We start from the raw sequence: 21,815 nt of genomic DNA, 5'->3' as shown, positions 1-21,815 counted from the left end.
ACAGCTCTCTTTTTTATGGCTAAACATTTTTTTATTTGGATCAGTGCAGAAAGGCTACCAAAGAAGAGGTTACTCAGACAGAGTCAACTGTCATATGTAAGGTCACAGTAGCTATCTTTCCTATTTGGACTTTTTTAAGGTAGGAAGTTACTCTGAAGGAGAAAATTCTGGAAGGAGTTCATTTCCTCTCAAACCCAGTACATTCTAAAAACGGTCTCCAATTCCAAAATGAACCCAAGGTAGAGTCACATTTAAAGTCATCACATTTAGTTAGCAAAGGATTAAAGGTCTTTTTTGGGTTTCCATTTGGCAGAAATACAGAGATTGGTTTTTAAAAGATGCCTTCTGAGGAAGGGACAGTCTCATTAAAAAAAAAAAAAAACAACAGCAACAAACAAACAAACTACCTTTCTCTTTGATGTGTAAAAAAAAATCCTTTGAGATAATTTGCAGCTAAACAAGCAACTTGAAAAGGAAAATCCAAACTCATTTTAAAAAACCTCATACACGTTTTTCTTTTTAACTTCATATGTTTCAAAAAATACGTATTATTTTTCGAAAAGCTGACAAAAGCTAGCACATACCCTCCTCAGCTTAACAGTCTTCCAAAGAGCACATCGAACTGCCATAAAACGCAAAAATGGATATTTAATTCAAGAGCTATGTAACGTCTAGCTACCTTTTCCCTGCTGTTTCACAGCATTTCATTATTTTGTTTAATAAGTTCATCTCCTCGAGAATTTTCTCTTCACCTCATATTATTAAAAGTAATAAGTTTTTCTGGACCGGGGGTTTCCCAACAGAAAAACCAATTTATGTGTGTCCTTCAATAATGACAGGAAAAGATTATTTCCCATTATATTGCATACTTTTCATATCACCACCACAGCTTATCATTCAATAAATGTTACTCTGCAATTCTTTCCATTCCTCAAGGAAGTTTAATTTCTGCATTAACCTGTTTTCGCTGGCCAACGCCTTACCAGAAAGCCTCTATGTTGTAGCAGAATTAGTTCGTTAAAGAACCCATTTAGGAATCTCTTGTCAGTGATAAAATTGTCTTCAGTTAATAAAAGGACATAAAGTGAGTTTACATCTTGATCACACATACTTACTCCCACACTCACACTCACTTTCTGTTAATCGCACATTTTTCTCCATGAATGTGTTCTTTTGTAAAGAAAGGTAAATTAAACATTTATCTTCATAAAGGTAACTCATTCACACCTTCTGCATATAAAGACAGTTTTTGTGGCTGTAACTAGTATTATAAATAACATTATCTTTACTCTGAAGAAAGATTTGTTGGCAATAATATACCTTGTTTCCAGTTTTCCAGAAGAAATCTCTAATGGCCCGTAGCATTACTATAGCTACTGGGAAAGTGGCATTTACCGTTTCTTTTCCGGTAGAGGTCTTAATAAAATCTGATCCTAAAACAAAAGGAAAAAAAAAAACACACCTCTGTGTTAATTAAAAACTTATTTTTTACACTTTTTAGTCAGTGAAAGAAGTGAACTATGTAAATTTTTTTCCTGAGGAACACAACTTTATTTTTCATTCGTTATTTGAAAAATGAAAAACAAAATCTCTCTTTGAAATAATTCTGCCCATACTTTCCACTGCCCCAATTACTATAAGATGAATGAAATTAAGTATCAGTTGGGTTCTCACTGCTTCTTGGGGCTCCTGCCTCCGTATTTCCGTATCATCAATGAAAATCAAGTTGGTTTATTTAATGCATAACTGAGATGAATAAAACAATGTTATGCCCTATGCTTAATATCATATATCACGACACTTTCCTACAAAACTGGAGTGCCCACTCATTTTCCCCTCATTTTCTGGTGCTTGATGGGAAGTACACAGTACAGCTGTGACAACATAAGAAGAATGATTTGTACTGCACTGTTCATTAGTAAAAGCACTGTCTTCCGAGATTAGGAGTTTCACAAAAGACATCACGCTATTTCATAACCTACAAATACTTTAAACAACTTTCTGTCTCCCAAATGTATCTTAAATCTATTGATGTAGTTTAACAGAATAGCACAAGGAGACAAAGAAATGATAGTAACAGTTAAGATTCACTGGGGGTATGTGTGCTATGCCCTATTCTAGGTGCTTTAGAAGTAATAACTTAGTCATTCCTCATGACAACTGTATAAGGTAAGTACTAACACGATCCCCATTTTAAAAGACGAAATGGAGATACAGAAAGGTTAAATAATTTACCTGCTTGGGGTCAGAGTTAGTAAGTGAGAGAGACAGAATTCTAACCAAAGAAATACAGCTTAACCAATAGGCAACAGTGTCTCCAAGAAACTTACCTAGGATGACAAAGTCAGGTAGCCAAACAGAGATTCCATCTTTCATGTGGTTACCTACCCCTGCAATGCTCAATATGCGGACCACAGACCAGCAGCATGGATACCACCTGGGTGCCTGCTAAAAATGCAGACTTTCGGGGCTTATACTAGACCAACTGAATCGGAATTTGAATATAAACAAGGTTCCTAAGTAATTCCCATGCAATTCACAGCCCTAGCCCACTGCAGGTCATCAGAAGTTTTTTGAGGCGGAGGGGGGTGGGAGTGGGTGGGGGTGGGGGGGTGGTGTCTGTAGGCCCACTGGAAGAATTGGAGACATTATCTGTCATTCATGCATTCATCTACCAAATATTCACTGAGCGCTATGTCCTTGAGTGCTTACTATGTCCTAGACTCTGCTGAAGATACTGAGAAGAGACCACTAAGCAAAATAATAAAGCTCCCACCACTGTAAGCTGATTTTCTAGAAGAGAAAGACAAGAAGCAAATAAATATATAATACATGTCAGGTGGAGATAAGTGTTATGAAAAAAAAGGAATGTAATGAGTTAGAGAGTGATGGAGTTGGGGAGAGGTAGCTGTACTTAAACAGAGTTATCATAAAGGCATCTCTCAAGAGTGAAATTCAAATACAGACGGAATGAAAGGGATCTGTGGAAAGAACATCCACAAGCAGGGAAACGGCAAGTACGAAGGCCCTGAAGTAGGCATATGCTAAACTGATTAATTAAATGAATGAATGAATAAGACCCAAGAACCAAGGCCTGGTCCCTACAACACCAGAAATAAGACAATCAAGGGGAAGAGATTAAAGCCTCCAAACAGACGTAAGAGTGAGGGGAACATCCCCCCAAAATTCACAATGAGACCAAGATATGCTTCTGAAGATGTGACATTGTCTTCTGAATCGTTAGAAAGCTTTTGGGTACAATACTGGTATATAATCTAAATTCTTTCAACCATCTTAGATAAGAAGATTATTACAAGTCCAGCCACATTTGAAGACCTTAAAAAAAAGTATGGTCACTTAAAAATCACACAATTTAAAGTTAACCAGAAGAGCCGCCAAACTCCTTCGAAAGAGTCCGGAGTTAGGGTAAGGGAGGAGACTCTCCTTCTAACATACTTGGGAGGAGCAGAGCAGAACATCTATCGTGAGAGCAACAAAAGCCCACACATTGACAGTAACAACGGCCTATACATAGTGTGTTTGTCCCCCTTTCTTGATTGTATTTTAAGCATATTTGAGGGCAGGTGCTGTATCTTTCTGTGAACTCTGTATCCCCAGAACATGACAAACATGCAAGTCTCAATATGTGAATTTTGGATGGACGGATGGAAGGACAGACAGACAGATGGATGGCTCCACTGACAGATGGATGGCCACAGCTACTAAGAAAAAGCAAACTACAGTATTTCCCATCTTTAACTGACTAATCGGAAAGTTTTGAGTTTCAATCCAGTTCGATTGGATTGAACTGGATTGAACGTGGCTCAGAAGAATTTATCATTTTATTTATTCTTAAATAAATTTGAGATTTTAGAACATATGTAAAGCTACAGAAACATCAAGCTAGTAGAGTTTCCACATACCCTACACCCAGTTTCCCCTATTATTAACAACATTTGTACATTTGTTACAATTAATGAACCAATATAGATATATTACTATTAGCACAAATCCATACTTTATTTAGATTTTCTTAGTTTTACTTAGAATCCAATCTCATTCAGGATACTTTGATATATACATTTATCGTATTGCCATGGGTTCCTCTTGGCGGTGTCAGTTCCTTGGACTTGCCTTATTTTTATGATCTTAACAGTTTTGAGGAGTACTGATCAGGTATTTTGTAAAATCTCCCTCAATTGGAACTGGCCTGACATTTCCCTCATGATTGAACTGGGGTTACGGGTTTCTGGGGAGGAAGACCATAGAGGTAAAGTGCCATTCTCACCATATCATATCAAGTGTACCTACCATCAACATGATCCACCACTGTTGATGTTGACCGTAAGCACTTGGGAGGTAGTATTTGCCAGGTTTTTCTATTGCAAAGTCACTTTCTTCTCCCTATTTTCCATACTATATCCCCGGAAAGAAGCCCTTATGTGTATCCCACACATAAGGAATGAGGAATTATAATTTACCACCTTTGGAGGGAAAACTACATAAATTGTGTGGACTTTTTTGCATGGGAGATTTGTCTCCTCTCATTTACTTATTTACAATCATTTATATCAGCACAGACTCAAAGATACTTATTTTATACTTGGGTTTATAATCCAATATTACTTTATTTCATTGCTTAAATGGTTCTACCTTTGGCCACTGGGGGCTCCTTCAGTTCCTTCCTATATTCCTTCTATACACCTCCATCATGTAGAATTTTGTTTTTTAAAGCATTTCCTTTGGTATTGCCAAATGCTCCAGGCTCACCTTTTACATTTTCTGCCCCAGTCCTAGAATATGTCATTTCTCCAAAGAGCCCTAGTTCCTTTCATTAGAGAACAGTATTGGAACCCAAAATCTTGGTTCTTGGTGTACTCATTGCTACTGCAGGGTCTTGTTTCTAGCTCTCTCCACTGCCTAGCAAGGAAATCTATGTGTGTATACTAACACATTTATATACACACATCTCTTAATAATTCCATATTAAACTATCTACATCTATACTACTTGCTTCAGTTTTTGGCAATTATGAATAAAGTTGCTACAAACATTTATATGCAGGATTTTGTGTGGACATACATTTTCAAATCAGTTGGGCACATACTGAGAGGGGCAAATGCTAGATTATATGGTAAGACCATATTTTGCTTTGAAAGAAACTGCCAAATTATCTTCCAAAGTAGCTGTATCATTTTGCATTCCCAACAGCAGTGAATGAGAGTTCCTGATGCTCTGTATCCTCACTAGCAATTGGTGTTATCAGTTTTTGGATTTTATCCAATCTAACAGGTGTACATATAGATTACGTACATATTTTTATTAGATTATATCCAAGTAATAAATTTACGGATTGCTATTATACGTGATAAGGTTTTTTTAAACTTCAAATTCCAATTGTTCACACTGCTGGTAAATAGCAAAGCAACGGGCTTTTTATATTAACCTTGTATCATGCAACCTTGATAAATGCACTCAGTAGTTTTCAAGAGTTTGTGGGTCTGAGGGGGATTTTCTCCAGATATGTGATCTGTGAACAAAGACAGTTTTATATCGTTCTTCGTGTATTAATTTCTTGGGGTGGTTGTAACAAATTATAACAAACTTCGTATCTTAAAGCAACAGAAATTTATTTTCTCACAGTTCCGTAGGGCAGAAGTCCAAAATCGAGTTGTCAGCAGGGCTGCACATCTTGTGGAGGCTCTTGGGAAAAATCTGTTCCCTCACTTGCCCAGCCTCTTCGAGCTGCCAGCATTCCTGGGCTGTGTCATTCAGACCCCTGCCTTCATCTTCACATCACCTTCTCTTCTGGGTCGAGACTGCATCTTCCTCTGCCTCTCTCTGATAATACATTTGTGATGGCATTCAGGTCCCACTTGGATAATCCAGAATAATCAGTTCATCTCAAAATCCTTAATTTAATCACATCTGCAAAGATCCTTTTTCCCAAATGAGGTAATAGTCATGGGTTCAGTGGGGTTAGGATGTGGACATATCCCTGGGAGCCACTACTGGCCTACCCCACTTCCCAATTCATACTTATCTAATTTCCTTCCGTCTTCTTGCACTAGCTAGGACTTTCCAGTAGAGTGCTGAATAGGAACATTCTTGGTGTATTCCTAGGGGGACTTTAGGGGAATAGAGTCCAATTTCTCATAAGTATGTTAGTTAGCTAAAGTATGTTTTGTAGATGTTTTTTATCAAGCTAAGGACGTTCCCTAGTATTCCTAGTTTGCTGGGAGTTTTTATTATAAATATATGTTAAAATCTGTCAAATGTCTCATCTGTGTCATTTGATATGACCATATGATTTTTCCCCTGTAGTATATTGACATGGTGGATTACATTATACTGAACCAGCCTTGCATACCTGGAGTAAATACCCCTTGGTCGTGGCATATAATTTCTTATACATTGTTGATGTATCATTTTGTTAATATGTTGTTGAGGATTTTTTTGCGTCTATGTTCATGAATGATACTATCTATAGTTTTCCTTTCTTGCAATGTCTTTATGTGGTTTTGGTATTGGGGTAATGATGGTTTCACAGAGTGAGTACTCTCTCTTCTTCAATTTTCTGAAAGAGATAGAGAATTGGTAATATTTCTTCCTTAAATGTTTAGTAGAATTCATCAGTGAAACCATCTTTAGCTAGTGCTTTCCTTTTTGGAAGGTTTTAATTTTTCAATAATTTATTAATTATTAACTAAATAATAAAGAAAATTATTTTATAATATTCTAGAATTAAAATATAGTTTTGTAACAGGTTACAACATAGTTTATGTAAATAAATGTGTGCTTATATATTTATTATTATATATAATATTTATAAACTAAATTAAATTAAAATCAAAATAATTTCTTTAATAGATATGGGCTTATTTGGACTATTTCTCTTTGCAGATATTAATCCAATTTGAAAATCAATAATCACTTTAAATGTTAGTGGTCTAAATGCACTAGTTAAAATCAGAGATTAACAAAAAACAAGACCCTTCTATACGTTGTTTATGAGAAATCCACTTTAAAAATAAAGATTTAGAAAGTTAAAAATAAAGGGATGGAAAAAGATACATTAATCGAAGTAAAGCAGGGTACCCATATTAATTTCAGGCAAAGCAGACTTCAGAAAAAGGAATATTATCAGGGATTAAAAAGGGTATTACAGTATGATAAAGGGGTCATTTCTCCATGGAGACATTAACAATCCTAAACATGTATGCATCTAATAATAGAGCATCAAAATATGTGAGGCAACATCTGATAGAACTGAAAAAAGAAACAGACAAATCTCCTACTATAGCTGGAGACTTCTAAACCCCTCTCTCAGTAATTGATAAACAGGTAGAATGTGAGCGAAGATATATTTGACTTTAATAGCATTATCAAGATCAAACTGATATTTATAGAAAGTTTTAAAAACAAAAAACAACAGCAGACTACATATTCTTAAGTTCACATAGGACATTCACCAAGATAGGGCTTTTTGTCTTATTTTTTCTTTATTAATTTTTAAACCTCTTTTTCTACCTTCTCTAGCTTTAACTGAACATTTTATATGGTTTCATTTTATCTCCTCTCAGCATATCAATTATACTTTCTTCTGTACATTTTTTTAGTTGCCCTAGAGTTTTCAATACACATTTTTAACAAATTTAAGTCTACCTTCAAATAATACTCTACCACTACACAGGTAATGGAGGTACCTTTAACAAAGTATCCCTAATTCCTCCGTCCTATCCCATCCACGTGATATTAATTATCCAGTACATTACTGCTATTATTTTAAAGTTATCTTTTAGATCAATTGAGAAAGAAAAGTAATTTATTCTTCTCTGCTATTCTTCCTTTTTTAATATAGATCAGAGTTTCTGACATATATCACTTTCCTTCTCCTTAACTGCTTTTAACATTTCTTACAGGGCAGGTCTGCTGGCAATGTACTCCTTCAGTTATGTATGTTTGGGCTCTTTCACTTTTGAAGGATAATTTCACTGGATATAGATTTTTTGCTTGGGTTTTTTTTTTCTTTGAACATTTAAGTACTTCACTCTACTCACTTCTTGCTGACATGGTTTCCAGTGAGAAGTCTATTATAATTATTTCCTTTTTCTTCTATAGGTAAGGTGTTTTCTTTCTCTGGCTTTTTTCAAGATTTTCTATTTGTCTTTGGTTTCCTTCAGGTTGATTCTGATATATTTAGGAATAGTTTTTTTGCTTGGTTTGGTTTTTTACATATTTATCCTGTGGTGGTCTCTGGGCTTCCTGGATCCGTGGTTTGGTTTTCTGTCATTAATTTTGGAAAATCTCGGCCATTAATTCAAACATGTTGTCTGCTCCATTTTCTCTTTCTTCTTCTGGTATTCCAATTATACATGTGTCACACCTTTTGAAATTGTCCCTCAGTTTTTGTTCTGTTTTTCTCATCCTTTTATTTCTTTATGTTTTAGTTTCAGAGGTTTCTTTGGATATATCTTCATGGTCACTGTTTTTACCAGTCTTCTAATGAGCCCGTCAAGGCATTCTTCATTTCTGCTCTAGTGTTTTTGATTTCTAGCTTTTCCTTTTGAGTATTTCTTAGAGTTTCTATCTCTCTGCTTATATGACCTATCATTCTTTCATGTTGTCTATTTTTTCCATTAGAATTATTAACATATTAGTCACAATTATTTTAAATTTCTCCTTCTGATAATTTCAACATCTATGTCATGTCTGAATCTGGTTCTTTTACTTGTTTTGTCTCTACAGACTGTGTTTTTTCTTGCCTTTTAGCATCTCTTGTAACTTCTTGTTGGAAGCCAGACATGATGTATTAGGAACGGAAATAAACGGGCCTTTTGTGTGAGATTTTATGCTAATCTGGCCAGGAGCTAGGCTGTGTTTTACATCTGCTGTAGTCACCAGTGCCAAAGTCTTCAATGCCATAGTATCCTTGTTTTTGTTGGCCCTGTTTACTCTGGACTTTCTAAGTCTTCCTCCTCAGAGAGAGTCTCTGTCTTTAAACTCTGTTAGCTGTAATCCATTAGATTATAGTGGAGTCCTGTTGGTGTGATGATAATGTACAGGGGAGAACAAGTATTTCATAATCCTATGATTAAACTTCAATCTTTTAGTGGACCCATGTCTCTAGGTTGAAACCTTCATAAATGTGTCTTAGCTTTTCTCTACCGCTTTGATTAGGCAGGAGGAGTGAAAGGGAAATGCTCTCCCAGGTGGGATAAGATTCTAGCAAATTCTTTTGCCCTGGAGAGCAGCCCTTTGTTAAGGAGAATGCTTTGTACATATCTTCCCCTCCCCCTGGCACAGCCAAGAGAAGATCTTTCTTGGCTCTTCACAAAAGTGCCGGTGCCATACTCAGCTTCCAACAAGTTGTTAAAATTATCATTTAAGTGTTCTTACCAGTTTACGGCTCTAGCAGATCCTGGTTGACTCTCAGGAGTCACTATCTCTCCAGACTTCAAAGTGGTAGCTTGCCCTGAGACCTAAGTTCTTGAGGAAGCATAAGGTCTGACCACTTGATATTAGTGTTTAAAGGCAGTAAATCTGGTGTGTGTTGGATCGGCGGAGGATAACTGAGAGCCAGAGACCACACAAGAAATTAAAACAGCAGTTCAGACATATTGTTATTTCCTTATGTCCAGGAACAAAGACTTAGCTTTAATTACACAAAATAGTTCAGAAAGTTCATTAGTATTTTTTACTACTGTCAAAAGAACAATGGATTTTCCAGTGGGACTAAGTGGGCACACACTTTTGTTTTACTTCTTATTTTAATATTGCTACCCTTGTCCCTCTGCTAAAACAAAATTACCTTAGAGAAATAAATGCTAGATTTCAAATTACCAACATCACAGAGCATCATAAACTCTCCTCAGGGCTCGTGTAAATCCAACATTAACCAAGCTCACCTCTGCTCAGCTTTCGGAAAAAAACCTTCTGAGAAAATATCTCACAATTAAAACAGCTATCCATATAAATGTTCCTCCATCAGTGTCCACAATTCCAAGGAACTGACTAAATGAGGAGATAAAAGGCCTGAAAAGTCCAAAGTAACACATTAAATGGCCCAGAATTCAACTGTGACTAGTTGAAATTAACATTAATAATAAATTTATAGTATTATATTCAATTGCATTTTTTTATTTTCTTAATCTGAAATCTCTAGCACAATACTTTTTTTGTGGTCTAAAGCAACTCAAAGCTTTTCTAAGGCCTATAATTACAAGTCTCCATGGTACAGTTTCATTAAAAACTTTCATTAAACAACATCTGCCCTTGTATATGGTCTTCTAATCAATTTGGTCAAACAGAATGACTTCTAATCAGCTGTTGATAAAAATAGAAGATGAAATTTTAATTCTAATAGATTAACCACAAACTCAAGACAGTCTTCAAAATCCATCTAGCTCTATTCTCCAGTGGATTTAATGACTATTCAGCAACTCATTACTAAATAGAACAAGATGAACATTTTCCAGTTCATTAAAGAAATGTACTATGTATTTTTGCATTGTCCTCATGATTCGTTACAGGGAGTCTTAATTACAAGATAATGGATAATGGTTATTAAATGCAGACTGCAGTAATGAAGCTCTATTCATTTGCGAACCTCAGAGACTGCAAAGAGAGGAAAATAAAATTACTAGCTTCAAAAGATTAACGGATCAAATTATTATTCAATTTTGAAAATCTCATTCAGACTTCATAGAAACAAGAAGAGATTAAAAACTAGTATTAAGACCACAGTAGTACATTAAAAAAAATAATATCTTAAGGCTATTACTGCATAATAAGCTTCAGATGTGATTATTAGAAAAACATATAGCTAACAATGGGAAAACATACATTTTTATTTCCCGAACAAATCTTATTTATGAGATAGGAAGTTACTAGCAGGATCTTAAAGACAGTCGTGGTGAACATGGAAGATCCATGCGACTGTGCTACAAAAGAACAGCACAATGGAAGGTACTATTAACACTTTATACTTCGCTAATGAAAAATAGGATTTCAAATCAACTGCTGCTTGAGAGAAAGCTTGTCATTATGCGGAATTCGTGCCAACCCTATAATAAGAGCTTCTGGGCACATTATTCATTAGCACCATGTTTTCTATCGCTAAGAAATTACCGATTAAAGTTAGCAAGAGAGTTTTGTATGGTAATTCTGACACTAATTTATACTTGCAATCTGCAACGGGACATTTTTTTTTTAAAACAAATATAATGCACAAATATACAAAGCCCCAAACTAAAAGATTTTCTTTGGGGCGCCTGGGTGGCACAGCGGTTGAGCGTCTGCCTTCAGCTCAGGGCGTGATCCCAGCGTTCTGGGATCGAGCCCCATGTCAGGCTCCTCCGCTATGAGCCTGCTTCTTCCTCTCCCACTCCCCCTGCTTGTGTTCCCTCTCTCGCTGGCTGCCTCTCTCTGTCAAATAAATAAATAAAATCTTTAAAAAAAAAAAAAAAGATTTTCTTTGATACTATGTTCTTTCACTCAACACAGGCTTGACAATAATTTGGGATGAGATATAAAGATCCAGTGTATGGCTGAAGAACTGGCCAGAGTAGAGACGGAAGCAGAAGGCCCCGGAGGTATCGGTAAGGTGCTAATACTCAATCTGGAGACAATTAAACCACAAAGACATCCTTACACGATCCAGGGATAATAACTAACCTTGTGAAGGGGGAAGTTTTCTATAAGAGAAAGGAAAAGCTTAAGAAGGAAAGAAGAAAAAAAATAAAAGCACCTGCTTTCTCAGTTCTTTCCTTCAATCTAAATAGTGAGCTCTGCAAATACTCCTCAGTTGGTCTAGCCTGTCACGTGAGAAAGGCAACAGAGCTTCATAATTAAGCAGCAAGGCATGTTCAAGCAGAATGGCAATCAGAAAGCAATCACAATCTCGGAGTTAGAAAATATCTCAAATACCCCAAGGGTAAGATTAGTTCATGATAACCACATTCCTTGCAGTTGCCTTCCCCACAATAAAAATAAAAATGTGGCCATTTAAAATAATGCAGAACAGTACGATTCAAATGGAATACAAGGTGGGGACTCTGACTACATAATCCTTGGTAATTGACAGTAATGTCCCTGGGAGAATATTCTAAACCATTATGCTAACCATACAAAGATATGTGTTAGAACTGCTTGACACAAACAAGAGTCCCTGAGTTATGTCTAATATGAAAAAAGTTTCCTTTCACTTCTAAAACTTAGGTGATTTGAAATGAGTTTCAGAACTGTAATAATGCTAGAGATGAGTTTCCAGTCAATGCAAACAACATCCCCTTTTAGAGTGGATTTAAATTGTTTAATCTTTCAAACAACTCTAAATGTTTTGTTTGTTTTGGTTTTGGTTTTCGTTTTGGGGTTTTTGTTGTTGTTGTTGTTATTTTGTGTCTTTTTACAAATTTGGAAAAAGAAAAGGATTATTTAAATCGACTGTTTACAAGGCCATATTGTCAGCAAACTGAGAAACAACAGAATGTTTCCTAAACCTAGCTCTATGCTTCCTCTAATTTTTCTTTAAAGATTTATTTATTTTAGAGAAGAGAAAGAGAGTGAGAGCACATGTGTGAGCAGGAGGAGGGGCAGAGGGGGAGGGAGAGGGACAAGCAGACTCTATGCTGAACGCAGAGTTCCATGGAGTCCCAGGAAGGGCCCCATCCCACAACCTTGGCATAATGACCTGAGACAAAACCAAGAGTCGGAAGCCCAACCGACTGAGCCACTCATGCGCCCCTGATGTTTCATATTGTATTAGTGCTCCTAAGGATGTTTGTGAGTATCTACATGGAGTTTACAGTTCAGAAATGAGCTCCCAATATCATGCTGCACTTCTGAGTTCTTACCTCTCCTCTTCCCGCTCCCTTTTTTGAGCAAATATATCAGGGAAGGAAAGTTGAGATAAGTGAGCCCTAGGAGATTTACAATTAAAACAAAGGTTCTGGAATTAAGATAATGGGGATGCAAAACTTTGTGAATATACTAAAACCCCCTGAACCGCACACTTTCAAGGTGAATTTTATCTCGTGGGAATTATATCTCAACTTAAAATAAAAAAGCAAAAGAGAATGTATTCATGAGAAAGGGGGAGGAAAAAAACTACCTAATAAAACTAACTCTAAGTAAAATTATCTCTAAGTTGACAAATCAAGTGTATATAATCAACTGTAGCCTCACCCCTTTCTTGAACTCATGTTTAAGGCAACTTCTAGTCCTCTCTGTAGGTGGTGCCCACCAGCTCCCAAGTAAGACACCCACAATCCAGGCCTCCTCTCTAATTGTCATCAACTATTGTAACATAACATTTAGCTGTCATTGGTTGAAATCGATCTGGACTCCGCTGACAATGCTTCACTCAGTAGATGAAGTTAAACCAAATGAACAGCATTCATACTCAAAGCACCGAACAACCGGAAGCACTACTTTTGAAGAAAAATTAGTTCGACACCTTTATCATTATAGTTCCTCAAAAAGATTTTGGAAGAGTGGCACCAACACTGAGAATTTCACGCTGATCACAGAGAGAATTTTAATGAAAGGACCTTTCAGGACCAGCTCAACGATGCCTGCTGGGGTTCAGAGAGTGCCCTGTGCACAGTCTGGGGCCGCACTGTCCAACGTGGCAGTCACTCACCAATGCAGCTACTAAGTATTGTTAATCCCAACTGGGATGGGCCAGAGGAGTAAAATGCACAAAGCGTTTTGAAGATCTAATATAAAAAATGGAATGTCAAATATCTCATAAATAAATTTTATACTGATTACACATTGAAATGATATATTGTGGATTCATTGGGTTAAATAAAATACATTATTATAATTACCACCACCTGTTTCTTTTTACTTTACTGATGTAGCTATTGCAATTTTTAAAATTATATATCTCTATTAGACAGCACTGGTCTAGAGCTTCAACGAGACACCAAACTCTGTAATCACCCTGCGTAGGCTACAATTTGATGTCCTTTTAAACTATATCCTTTACATGGTGGTTTAAATTTATTTAGGGAAAAAAGGTTTAATTCTGCCTTTGAGGTAGAGCAAGAAGATCCCTGGTGATAGCACTTAACTATCCTCTCTTTTCCAAGCAATTTGGCTCTGCCCCCAAATTTGAATCCTTCACTCAGCCAAACAAAAGCTCTGTAATTAACTAGACCCACCTTTCTTGAAAAGTATAGACTATCCATCTGGAGAACATAAGAGCATGTCCCTGGAATGTCTTGTACCCAATCCCAATCATATACTGTAGAGGAATTCTAGCAACTGCAATTTTCTCTGTCTGGAACATTTTCAGTGGTTTCAACACCTCTTATGGATTAGCACCCCAGGAAACTGGCCAGCTGGCCAGCCCTTAATCCTGTCTAGAATTGGCCTTACTTTCAGTTTTCAAACACACAGGACTAACTCTAAACCTGCACTTGACTATATATGACTTGTACTCACAGCTCTGTGCTCAACCCTACCAATCTCTTTCTCAACGCTTCCATATCCATTCAACTAATATTTACTGACCACCTACTATGTACCAGCACTGCTGTACATACAGAGACACAGCAGCGTGTACAAGCCAAGGCTTTGCTTTACAGAAGAACACTGATTTAAGTTATAGAAGTTATATTTGCTTTCTCTCAGTCTGGCTACTTCTATAAAAAAAAAATCTTTATCTGTCTCCATCACATTACCCTCTGTTTTTCAGAGAGCACTGTGGCATCGCTGAGAAGGAAACAAATGAGATTCATGAGATTAGGCTAGTATCCTATGATCAAACAAAAATGCCAGAAATACCCACAGGCGTTGTTATTGTATAGGTATAATGGTTTGGATAAAGTAGTAAAGTGTTTTAGACTCAATATAAAGTGAAAACATCAATCTGTAAATCAAGTTACTGATGCCAAATGCCTCAAAATCAAAATGCTTTCCTTTTTAGCCAGCCCCTGCAGCCGAACTTACTGATGTAGGGATTTACTATGTTAAGCAAATGTCCTCTATTGATATGGTAGTTTTAAAGTCATCTTATCTTAAAATGACACAAGCATATCTAACATATTCTTTTTTCCGCCGCATTTGCTGGGAGGGAAGAGGGAGAGGGAACCTCAATACAAGGTAAAATGTGATTTGGTATCACTATACTTTGGCAAAGAAGAGTAAAATGAAGAAGCATTTTAACAAAATAACAAGCTAGATATGCTTCAAACAACTGAATTTCATTTTGATTGTGCTTTCTATTGTCACTAGCAAGTTTGGAATATATAGTATATATTAACATTAAAAGTCAGGTATGCTTGTGTGGAATCTATTAACTTGAGAGAAAATTACTCAAATTGAAGAAATAGCTGCTTAAAATGGATTTAGAAATACATTTTACTGAACAAAGCAAGCTAGAAAATTAGGCTACTTTATCAGGATTAGAAAGTGCTATGAATTTTAAACACAAAGCTTTTAAAAACAATGCAGAGCATATTTGAGATTATCATACCTCAATGTCATCATAAATCTTTTTTTTTTTTTCAACAATGGATGATAAGTATGGAGAGTTACTTTCCGCAGTGACCTGTCTTTCATAAAAGAAGTTGTGTTAATTTTTCTGTGGGGAGTTTTATCTCTAGGCGATTGTTTCGCTGTACCTGGAGACTCCTATCATATGCTTCCCAGTAGCGGATCTACAGATGGGTACACCTTGAAAGGGCTCTGAACAGAAAGTATTTGCCATGTGGAGCTTTGGAGTTGGCCACTGGGGTTACTGCAGTTAGCGCTCACCCAGCACTTCCAAAGACAGCGCTGCCTCTCTCCTACTGTTCACAGTTTTCCCGTTAGAATTCTGTCTCTGTTTTTCAACTAGGCATGCCTTCATTTTTAGCTTTCTTCCTCCTTTTCATTCCACCACCACCAGAGGCCTTGATCCCTCTGCAAAAGAGGGATGTGCTGGCAAAGGAGAAAGTGACAGGGCCCCACAAAGGCTCCTCAATGGGTGAGCGTCTATCATCAGAAAGGGTCACTGCACACTTTTGCCAAGTCATGGGCATCACTAGGATAGTAGAATCCCTCCCAAATTCCTGCAAACACATGAGGCAAGGAGAAAGGAGGGCAAAGGAAGTTTGTGACCTAGGCAGGAGGAACAGTCCTGACCTAGACTCTGCAAAAGTGATGGACTAATACAACACGCGTGCAGGCTGGATCCATTTTGCATATTCACTCGAACTCATCTAGGATCTCCCTGGATGTCACACATTTTTTTTTTCCTTTAAAGCACTGCCTTGCCAATGAATATATATGCCTGAATTTCCCTCATAGCAGAAAGGCTCTGGGTTCCTTTTCCGAAACTAAATGGAAATAGAAATAACATATAACCATACGGTAATGATGTATATTTCAGACAAATAGCTTACACTACACACTTAATATGGAGGTTTTATCTGTCTCTCACAGAACTTCCTATTACAAAACTAATAGGTTTGATTAAAAGGCTATTCATTTTTAGGAGATTCCCCCCACCAGAAAACAGAATATAAATAGTTTCTTTACATGTATAAGTTAAGTCTTTACCTACCTTCCTTTTAAACCTACATTTAAAATTCTTGATACATATTTAATGTTTTTAATATTACCTATATAATTGCTTTGAGTGTGGCATTTATTTCCTCCCTCTAAAGTACATGTTATATCATAGATATAATTTCTCCCAGGTATTTCAGGGAGCTAGTAAATGTCAAAATCCAAAGTGAACACATAGGTAACTCAAAAATGTAAAACCTCAGTGAAGAAAAAATTTCAGCTGTTAAGTTTATTACTAAAAATAGGAAATGGGATTCACAATGATAACCTATAACGTAAAATGGCATTTAAAAAACTGCGTTAGAGACAGTTCAAGTGTCAACTTATGTTGGAGATCCATTTACTTGTGTTTCTGTCAGAAATACCATAAATTTACTCTTGAGAAAGAAGATTTTCTGAGTTGACCTGGCCCACTTTTTTTTTTTATGTCTTACACATGGAAACTGAAGAGCACAACATTTTTAAGTATGAGGAGCTAAAAAGTGTTGTAATATGGAATGGACAGATAAGACAGGTTTGATCATGGCATTTTTCATCTCCAACGTTCAACTCCTTAAAGAATAAAACTTTAGGATTTCCACTTGCTAGCATCTGAACTAATCTAGTATTCCATTGTTCTCTCCTGCTACTCACTGGAAAGTATCTGGGACTCCAGCTAACTCTGATGCTGATGATGACACAGCGGTAACAGCGGTAGTAAGGGACGGAATAGGTCCCCCTTTCTGAGAACTCACCGGGCGCTTGGCTCCGGCTAAACACTTTATACATCTACTCACATTTAATCTTTAGGATAACTTCAAAGACAGGTGCTCTTACGATCTCCATTTACAAATGAAAAAACTGGGGTTAGAGATATTTGAGGAATTCATCTAAGACCACAGTTCTTAAATGTCATGAATGGAATTTAACACAGCTTTTTCTAAGTCCAGGCTCTTAACCACTACACACCCCTGCCTCCTAGCCCAGACTAGTTACTGTTTGGCAAAAACACCCTCTACCTTATCAACTTTGTACTCTCTATTCTTCCACTCCCTGTCAAAATCCTATCTGGCCGAGTTCAACTGTTCCCTTCAATAGGAAGTGGCACCATCGTTGCTTTCTTCCTGTTTTGAATGTAACATGATGACTGGAGCTTGGCAGCCATTTTTCAACCATGAGGGAAATGCCAAGAGAACAACAAGCATCAGTCCTGGTACTGATGATGAGCCAAGAGCAGGAACTGGTTACACTTCCAGACTTCTTGTTATGTAAGAAAAATTACTTATTTATTTAAGTCACTGTTGTCAAGTTCTGGGCTACTTGCAGCCATATGCAAACCTAACTGATTATTCACTTTGGATTATTCACTTTTGCTCTGCTGATCTAGAAATCCAATGGTACACTACATCTGCTAATCTCCCAGGGCATCCCTCTCTGCAACCATGACACAAAGTATCACCCCTTCCCCCCCACACACATATGCTCTGCTCTGCCCAGCTGAGACCCCTATGATATCACCAGCTATGCTTATCCAGGCCTCTAATTCTCCACTCCGTCCACTTTGGTTAATCACACAGGAGTCAGAGTCCAACTGAATAAAATGTGGAAGGAAAAGTAGCAAGTGAAAGGGGATTCAAGAAAGCTGTTAGGAATTATTAGGAAACGCTAAAAGTGAAAAGCCACTGAACAGCAGAGATTTCTGCTAGAGAAGCAACCATCTGAGAGATTAGTCAATGAAGCATCTATACACCAATTTTGTGAACAAGTTACGGAAGAAACCGAGAGAAAGTAACTGTCTTATCAATGCACAGAGTAACATAAAGAGCTCTAGTAACAGTAGAAAATGGAGGAAGAAACTAAAGTACAAGTCTTAAAAAAAAAAAAAAGCGAACTGGAGAACATACGGGGCCTGCAGAAGTTGAGAAATTTCTATGTATGTCTGTCACTCGCTCCTCAGCCCAGTGAAGACACACTCTTTGAGGGCCGTGACTACCTCATTCGTCATCATGATATTAGCCACGTGCAGCTAGCACAGTGGTCATAGTATAAACTTAATAATGACACAATCCACATGAATTCTGTAATAGTCAAGCTTTAGTAAAAAATAATGACCGCACTGAACACAAATTAACTTCAATGATTCCACAGCTGCCTTCTTGTATACACAAATGGTTTTTATTTAATTAATTTTCTTTAATCAACACTTAACACAGCACTTACCATGTGCTAGGCACTGCCCTAAGAGCTTTAAAAATAACCTGACAAATTATTACAAATAAAGCAGTTATCTGATGCTTCAGGCTCCAAATGAAGCCATCTTGCTGAGAAAGTCTGGGAGTAACAGAGGGGGAAGACATATTTTCAGGCTAACGTCCTCAAAAAGAAATCTTGAGAAATCCTTGATTTCAACACAGGATGATGCTTCCTGGCTCTGGGGATCTCTCCTTGACCTATTCTGTCCCAAGTATTTGTGGATAACTGGTGTGCTCAGCAATGACTAAGAAGCTTCCCTGACAGGAAGTGGCTCTATTTTGAGAGCTAAGTGGCCTGTACAGAGTGCTGGAGTGGGGAGGGACAGTTGGAAAGTACAACTGGGGTGCAACGACAGATTGGATATGATGTGAGGGAGTGAGTGGCTGAGGTTTCTCCTTACCCAGTGGAACCGGAGGACCAGTGGTTGGAGAAAGAACAATTTAGTTCCAGGGCATTCTAAATTAGGGTTCCTCACTAACTGGTATGGTTTGGGTCCTCGTTTCCTTCAGTTTAACAGAGCAAATTTATATTAAACTTCTTCTGCTCTCCTTTTCTAAGTTATTTAGTCATAACATGAACATAAAATATCTTGATTGGCAAGGCTGCTTTCAGCCTAAAGAGAAAATTTTCTCTTTTCTTGGAAGAGTTTCTGATTTGGGTTGGACAAATGTCTTGACTCCATTGGTGGGGAGGGAGGACAAGGTGAGGAAGGTTTTGTAACCTATGCTTTCAGCTCAATGGATTTTCTTTAATCAAATATTTTCGAGAAGTCCACACCTAGTTCTCTTCAGCTATCAACTAGTTTTGCACAAGTAATGTCACATAGTTACTGAATGTACTACTTCTTTCTCATAGATTAAATTTTAAAAGGCTTAAACTAAAGAATGAGGATCTAATAGTGGAATTTCAGACAGGAGCCACAGGAAGGGGAAGGGGGCGATGTTACCAGAGATTGAAAGGGAGGTTTTCTACAGCTGGCCCCTTACAACGAATGGCATGCTAATGCTTCTACAGCTGTGTGTTAACTGTAATCTTGTCTGCTAAAAAAGTTACATTTCCACAGACCGCAATCCTCTATGTCGACAGAACCTGACAGAACCTAATGAGTATTCTTTTACTCTACTCCTTAGTTCAATATTAATAATGGTACATGAGAAAAACTTTGCCATACTTTGAAATGTTTGATACGATAGGCTTAAACAAAAATACACAGTTTTCCTTTTTGGAAGGCTTCAAGCGTCTTTTCTAAATACCTGTGCACTAGGAGTGTCTTACTGGATTATATATTACACAGTATCCCCAAAGTTGTATGACCATGAGACACTTTTGTCAGAGAAGTTTTCACTGAAATACTGTTTCACAGAACACAATTTAGAAATCATTGTTTTAGCTGATACACAACCTTTCTTTATTCATTTGGTGGGAGGCAAGCTGGTCCTTAGAATAACCTTTCAGTTCTGACTCTACTTTTCCAGTATTCCAAATCATCCAAGGCCATGTGTCGTCAAGTTCATTATATTGCCTAGCCAAGGAAAATGTGTTTTTTGTTTGTTTGTTTGTTTTTAAAGATTTTACTCATTTATTTGTCAGAGAGAGAGAGAAAGACCACAAGAAGGGGGAGCGGCAGGCAGAGGAAGAAGCAGGCTCCCTGCAGAGCAAGGAATTTGATGTGAGACTCAATCCCAGGACCCTGGGATCATGACCTGAGTGGAAGGCAGACACTTAACCAACTGAGCCACCCAGGCATCCCTGAAAATGTGTTTTGAAGTAGACTGCGTGAAAAGATAGAAAACTATCTTTCAAATTTCTTAAAACTCTTTTTTTAGCAAAATTTTATTTGAGCTCCATAGGACATGAAACCAAATCATCGCTGCTGTTTCTTCTTTATCTAGTTAGTCACAGACTAATTCTTAAAATAGGTTCATAAATTATCAAAAGGTTTCTAACCCCTTGCACTAAGACACATACATACACAGATGATCTTTATAAATCAGTGGTTCCTAATCTTTATTTTGAAAATTCCCAAGGTATCTAGATCTTAATTTATAGTAGGATTTTCTTTGATTCTTAAACATTTTTCATAAACTTAATCTATGTTAATTTTTGAGGAAAAAAAAAAAAAGAACGCAACAAAGAGCCAAAGTCCCACTAAGTCTTTATACAAAGAATACATTTGCAAACGCCCAGTCGTTTTTAAGAAGACAGCATACAATTTCATAAGTTACAGTGATTACTAATAAAAATTTAGGAAGATGTCCAGTTCTCTTCTTATGTCAGAAAATAACGCCCCCTCTTTGCCTCATTAGCTTCATTTTTTTTCAATTCATTAACAAAAATTGAGAATTGTTGCATTTAAAAGTTATCTTTTATTAAAGATTGGGAGGCATGAGACTTCTAGATTCATATATTAAAGAAAAGAAACAAGGTTTGGTGGGGGAACAGGGTTGTCAGGGAGCCATTAAAGCTTTTTTAGTTTAGTTTTGCCTCATGTAAGGTCTCTGGAGGAATTATGTGTGCTTTTAATTTTTTTCTCTGTATTTGTATTTTGAATAGTTGGTTTTAGATTCAGCTTTAAATGATCTGCATATATTAAACTGTTAGTTGAAAACCCTGATAAACCAGTTATATTTTTCTACCTTTAATTAGTAAATCGAAAGGTTTAATACATAATTCTCCAATCTAGGAATGGATTACATTCCAGTAGTTTGTAAATTCATGGCTGCCTGGAAATCAAACTGTACTTCTCCATATAAATAATATTTCCCCTGATAGTAAGTCCCAGGTCAGGCCCCAAAAGCATGTTTTACCTTTACTGAACCTGAGTTCTATTAACCCCTCCTAAGAATTCTGCATAGCAATTCCCCTAGGAAAAGAGGGGAAGGCCTGGGTACCTCTGACTGTCCAACTCTATAACCCAACACCTCTATCATCTGCCAGGCTGGGAACGAGTCACTCTGAGCTTTAAATTACCAACAGGGTTTGCATTTGGACCAGGAATCTCAAGATGACAAGGCAGAGAAGGG

General features: G+C 37.0%; 1 protein-coding gene across 4 annotated transcripts in view; it reads right to left on the bottom strand.

Moving 5' to 3' along the window:
• The window catches only part of DERA (deoxyribose-phosphate aldolase), a 128,960-nt gene that overhangs the window by 20,198 nt on the left and 86,947 nt on the right, over window positions 1-21,815 (bottom strand). For all 4 annotated transcript variants that reach the window (XR_015721607.1, XR_015721608.1, XM_045781506.2 and 1 more), the window contains one exon: window positions 1,321-1,433. Coding sequence is in view for 2 of the 4 variants with exons in the window: in XM_045781506.2 (XP_045637462.2) it covers window positions 1,321-1,433 (113 nt within the window). In the remaining 2 variants the exon portion in view is untranslated. The remainder of the gene's footprint in view (window positions 1-1,320; window positions 1,434-21,815) is intronic.

Source organism: Ursus americanus, chromosome 25 (assembly GCF_024610735.1).
Source record: "Ursus americanus isolate L20-20 chromosome 25, mUrsAme1.1.p, whole genome shotgun sequence".
Lineage (NCBI taxonomy): Eukaryota > Metazoa > Chordata > Mammalia > Carnivora > Ursidae > Ursus > Ursus americanus.
The sequence above is the reverse complement of the archived record's forward strand: the minus strand, read 5'-3'. Positions and strand labels throughout refer to the sequence as shown.